This window comes from Brassica oleracea, chromosome C5, assembly GCF_000695525.1.
Source record: "Brassica oleracea var. oleracea cultivar TO1000 chromosome C5, BOL, whole genome shotgun sequence".
NCBI lineage: Eukaryota > Viridiplantae > Streptophyta > Magnoliopsida > Brassicales > Brassicaceae > Brassica > Brassica oleracea.
This window is the reverse complement of record NC_027752.1, coordinates 30,722,105-30,727,753: the sequence shown is the minus strand read 5'-3', so window position 1 is coordinate 30,727,753 and position 5,649 is coordinate 30,722,105. Positions and strand designations below refer to the sequence as shown.

General features: G+C 35.0%; 1 protein-coding gene across 4 annotated transcripts; it reads right to left on the bottom strand.

Annotated features, from left to right (window-relative positions):
• Positions 1–1,949: 1,949 nt before the first annotated feature.
• LOC106292665 (serine/threonine-protein kinase HT1-like) lies at positions 1,950–4,948 on the bottom strand. Of its 4 annotated transcripts, none has more exons than XM_013728300.1 (7): positions 4,734–4,948; positions 3,734–4,066; positions 3,526–3,647; positions 3,175–3,374; positions 2,924–3,098; positions 2,697–2,831; positions 1,950–2,320 (listed from the first exon to the last, which is right to left on the bottom strand). In XM_013728300.1, the coding sequence occupies exons 2-7, from the start codon at positions 4,029–4,031 to the stop codon at positions 2,114–2,116; spliced, it is 1,137 nt and encodes a 378-aa protein (XP_013583754.1). In that variant the 5' UTR covers positions 4,032–4,066; positions 4,734–4,948; the 3' UTR covers positions 1,950–2,113. The 4 variants fall into 4 exon arrangements, with proteins under 4 accessions (XP_013583754.1, XP_013583756.1, XP_013583755.1 ...); XM_013728302.1 differs by having other exon boundaries at positions 3,734–4,079; positions 4,772–4,948; XM_013728301.1 differs by having other exon boundaries at positions 4,772–4,948.
• Between the last annotated feature and the right edge of the window lie 701 nt (positions 4,949–5,649).

The window sequence follows — 5,649 nt, the reverse complement described above, 5'->3', positions numbered from 1 at the left end:
GCCGACCAATAAATAATAAACAGGATATAAGGCGGCTCGGCCGACCAATAAATAATAAACAGGATATAAGGCGGCTCGGCCGACCAATAAATAATAAACAGGATATAAGGCGGCTCGGCCGACCAATAAATAATAAACAGGATATAAGGCGGCTCGGCCGACCAATAAATAATAAACAGGATATAAGGCGGCTCGGCCGACCAATAAATAATAAACAGGATATAAGGCGGCTCGGCCGACCAATAAATAATAAACAGGATATAAGGCGGCTCGGCCGACCAATAAATAATAAACAGGATATAAGGCGGCTCGGCCGACCAATAAATAATAAACAGGATATAAGGCGGCTCGGCCGACCAATAAATAATAAACAGGATATAAGGCGGCTCGGCCGACCAATAAATAATAAACAGGATATAAGGCGGCTCGGCCGACCAATAAATAATAAACAGGATATAAGGCGGCTCGGCCGACCAATAAATAATAAACAGGATATAAGGCGGCTCGGCCGACCAATAAATAATAAACAGGATATAAGGCGGCTCGGCCGACCAATAAATAATAAACAGGATATAAGGCGGCTCGGCCGACCAATAAATAATAAACAGGATATAAGGCGGCTCGGCCGACCAATAAATAATAAACAGGATATAAGGCGGCTCGGCCGACCAATAAATAATAAACAGGATATAAGGCGGCTCGGCCGACCAATAAATAAATTAAATTACTAGTAAATAATATAGGCGGTATTCCGGCCATTATAACATGATATAAATAATAGTAGAGGCGGTATACCGACCATTATAACAGGGTATAAATGATACAAATAAATTTTACCGAATCGCAGAGTGATCGTGCTGATAACGTGTTATGAAATAACTTATAATTTATAGTATCGAGAAATTTAAATAAGAGTAGAATTTAATACCCGTAGGAAGCAAATAACACTAGTATAAGAGAGAGAGTTTATTATAAGAAAGAAGAAGAAGATGTAATGGTTCTTTGATTATAAACTCTTGTTCTTGTTTTTGGTGTACAAAAGAGTGAGATGAGTGATGGTATTTATAGTGAACAATAATACATAAAATAACAAAGATAGTGCTTAATTTGGTAAATGAGTGGGTGATCATAGTGTTTGATGAGTAGATGATCATAGTGCTTGAGTTGGTAAAGGAGTGGATGATCATAGTGCTTGAGTTTGGTAAAGAAGTGTATGATCATTTCAATGCTTAATTTATAACAGCATCGACTTTTTAATCATATATTCCTCTTTTATTAATCTAATGTATATATGCACATTAGAGCAAAGGAAAAGTTATCACCTGTTTTATAAAAAAAAAGTTAGTTTTTGACATTTCAGCTAGGCCTCGGACTTTTATCCGAGATCCGGATTCGATCCGAGATTCGACTCGGATCCGATCTGAAAATTCGGATATCCGGAGGGACTGAATCCGGATCCGGATAGTAAAATGTTGGATCCGAATATCTTAATTTTTAAGTCCGGATATCTGGATCCGTAAGTTTTATTAATAAATATTTCAAAAATAGTAATATCTATATATAAAAATTAATTATATTTAATATATTTTCATTTTTATAATAGTATATATAAATTTTATGTAAATTTTGTAATATTATACATAGAAATAATTAATGACATTATATATATTTTTATTTTTAAATTATTGTTAATATTTTTTATATATATTAATATTATTTTTTATTTATTTTAAGGATCCAAATCCAGATCCGGATATCCGCCGGATATTACAATTTTTAGAAGGATATCTGACACCCGGATATCCGAGAACCCCGGATCCGGATAAGGATAGTAAAATTATGGATCCGCCGGATAAGGATCCGGATCCGGATACCTTTAAATTGTCCGGATACCCGATCCGTCTCGGGCCTAATTTCAGCTGTATACTGAAAGCAAACGTCAATATTCATAAATTATATAATATATATTCTTCTCTTATAGCGAAAACTTTTTATCTGAACAGATTAGAGAGAAAAATAAAACAAAGAAATATAATGCTCCACAATGCAATGTAGAAATGTAAGAATAATAATAATAATAAGATGGCCAAAGAGGGGTATAAAAAATGAAAATTCAAGGACCACGACCGGAGACAAAGCAGAAACAGCCAGGTCTCTGATCTTCCGGGATCATTCCGCCACCTTTGGAAGTGTCGACTCCTTCAAGCATCTTCACGACTTCCTCCATCTCTGGCCGTTTCACCGGATTCGCATCCCAACATCTCTTCATTATGTTCGATAATGATGTCGGACAACATCTCGGTATGTCTGGTCTCAGATTCTGTATTAAACCGTTAATAAAAAACAAAACAAATGGTTGAACAGAAAAAAAACAAAACAAATAGTCTCGATTCCCATTGACGTATTGGCATAAACAAAGCTAGCGAAAAACAAACCGATATTTGTTTTTCAACCAATTGGATTTCTCATTTTTAAAATCTAAAACACCCAAACTGATACTATAGTACTACAATTACAACTACTCTAAACTGAATCTAATAATCATAATACATGAATATAATGTTAACTAAACTATTTTGTATTTATTCATGTGATTTTAACGCTATTTTCTAACTAAACCGACTGAAATCCAACTCCAATGCCAAAACCCCAACACAAATCAACATTTACAAATGGGTTTAGTAAGTTTGACTAACCTGACGAACAACAGCAGAAGAAACATCAGCAAAGCTGAGATCAGGATAAGGCATAGCACAACAATAAATCTCCCACAAGCATATCCCGAAGCTGTAAACATCGCATCTTCTGTTGTATGGCTTACCATCAAGAACCTAACCACACATGTTTCATTATTGCACAATAAATCATACTTTGAAACCATAATAATAAGCAATCTTTGAGCGTAAAAGTTATATTTTGCTACCTCTGGAGCCATGTATCCAAGAGTACCAGTTTCTCCAGTCATGTCCTTTGGATTCTGAGCTTCAACTCTAGCCACTCCAAAATCAGCAATCTTTAGATTCCTCTGATAATCCAATAGCATGTTCTCTGTTTTCACATCGCGATGAACGATTCTCTCTGAATGCAAATAACTTAGCCTGCAAGTCATCATTGTATATCACAAAAAATTTTATTTCTTTCATTCTTGAAGACATAAATAATGGTATAGCTTACCCTCGGGAGAGATCGAGAGCGAGTTGAACCACAACTCTAATAGCGAGTTTCCTTCGCCTGTTACGGAACAAATATTGCTTAAGAGTTCCTCCAGGAAGATACTCCACAACCACACAACAAGCTCTCTGAGGCAACGAGTTCTCCATCTCAGCTGATGAAGGTATCTTCAGATTTGTTGTCCCCATTGATGCTCCAACAAACTGTTTTTTTTTTTAAATCCAAACATTCATACATACACACAAAAGAGAGATCATTAATAAGGAGAATTAATTTAACATTGTCCCCTACCGTCCAGAGTCCTAATCATTCATCTGGAAAAGAAAAACATTAATAAAGAGGTTATATCATTACCTTGGTGACATTTGGATGGTTAAGTTTGTGCCAAACCCCAACTTCTTGTCGGAACGAAGCACGAAGAGCTGAAGTCTCAGCCGTTGTCGCGTAACCATCTTCTCCCCAATCAAGCACTTTCACTGAACCAAAACACTAAACAATTAAACAGAAGCATAGACTATATATTCAAAATGAAACAGTATATTTTGGTCACATGTTGTTAGACCTGCAACGTCTTGACCATCATAGATGCCTTTGTAGACAATACCATAAGCACCACGAGCAATAACATTACTCATCTCCAGTTTGGCCAATTCGATTTCCCACTCTTCCTTAGGCTTTGGATTCTTCTCGATGTTTCTTGACCAAACCCTACTCAGATGTTTCTCCAGCTGAATGTCCAAATTCTTCAGATCGATCCTGTCAGCTCGGAAAATCATGTCTTTCTTGCTGTCGTTCCCAACAGCTCCTCTGTTTCTGAGGTTGTTTCCCGGTGAAGCTTTTATCTCGTTTGGTGTTTCCATTTTCTTTCTTTTATAACAATCTCAGACACAAACAACTGAAAGTAAAAGCTAAGTTCGATCAGATTCTCTGACATATACTTTTCAAAACTAAACAAAGTTTTCATCATCATCAAATTAGTTAGTTTATGTTTTAACAAAGGATACATGAAAGTAAGCAATAGCAAAGTTCAAAAGAAAAGAGGTAAAACAATACTATTGTGCAGAGAAGCTGAATTTAATTTTGTGAGAAAAACTATTACACCAACCTCGAGTTCACAGTTCTTCCGACATGCAAATTTTAATCATCTATTTTTTAATTAAAAAAATCTTTTACTTTTTCATAAATAACAAATTCCACAAGCTGAAATCCCCTGCAACAATAGCGTTGAAATTCAGTTAAAATAAAAAACGAGGAAACTGAATTTAAAATGGAAAAGGCCAATAATTCAACAAAGACAATTAAAAAAGTAAAACCCTGAAAAGCCGACTCGTCCTACACTATATCATTGACCCAATATTTTTTTAATGAAATATAAAATTATATTCATCAAAAACCAATTGATACATCAAATGCAACAAGAATAAATGATCTCATATGTTTGCACCAAAAGTTAAACTCTGCTACCAAACCAATACTTGAGAATGTCTTGATAAATGACCCAACATTTTCTACAATATCATGAAACCCAGAAAAGTCAATAAATTTAAGAAATCAGAAGTTACCAATCATCCACTAAGCCATGCAAAGACAAAAAATATACCCAGAAAAAAGATCGACGAGATCGCTAGAAGAAAATATTTCTTCCTCCAGAGAAACACCCCCAGAGAAAAGAAATAGAGGATGGTTTGGGAGAGAGAAGAGATCTGAGAAAAAATAATCTAAGAAAGCGAAATGGGTTTAGGAACCGATGAATGAGAGGCGGATAATGAAAGACGGAAGAAAAGAATGGCTTGTTTGTTTTAAGGAGACGTATTTGCTATTTGGCAACAAAAGGCCAAAAATATTAAACAATAATTAATCTTATTTTTATTCTTTTTTAAATAAGAAATTATTTTATCCGTTAGAAAATTGACAATTTAGCCCAAATAAGTCAGGTAGTGGAAAATTGCCAAAAAGGTCAGGTAGTTAGGGATGTTAATATGGGCTCAACCTAACGGGGTTAGCCCTAACCCTGTAAACCCATTTATAACCCTAACCCTCATTTTTTAAACAGGGTTTAAATAGGGTTGGCCCTAATAGGACCAGAGTTGAAATTCTAACCCTTTTATTTTGATTCACACAACTATTATACAATATTTAATAATGTTTTTCATCAAAAAAAACTTAAAGTCGAGTTTTCTCGCCAAAATCTGAACAACAAAATTTTCCGTCGAAACCGCAAAATCGAGTTTTCAACTAAAACAACAAAATCGAGTTTTTCTTCCAAAAACGCAAAATTGAGTTTTTCGTCAAAACTTCGAAATCGAGTTTTCCCGCCAAAAAATCAAAATCGAGTTTTTCGCCAAAACCTCAAAATCGAATTTTCCCGTGAAAACGTAAAATTAAATTAAGTTTTTTTGGAAAACCCGTAAAACTCAATTTCACGGTTTTGGCGGGAAAACTCGATTTGCCGGTTTTGTAGGGAAAACTCGATATTGC

Excerpts from the sequence above, each read along its gene's own strand:
- LOC106292665 (XM_013728300.1), bottom strand. The coding sequence starts at position 4,031 with ATGGAAACACCAAACGAGATAAAAGCTTCACCGGGAAACAACCTCAGA. Across the intron at positions 2,832-2,923 it reads TTGGATACATGGCTCCAGAG|GTTCTTGATGGTAAGCCATA; the intron begins GTAGCAAAATAT and ends ATGTGTGGTTAG. Across the intron at positions 2,321-2,696 it reads CTTCTGCTGTTGTTCGTCAG|AATCTGAGACCAGACATACC; the intron begins GTTAGTCAAACT and ends GGTTTAATACAG.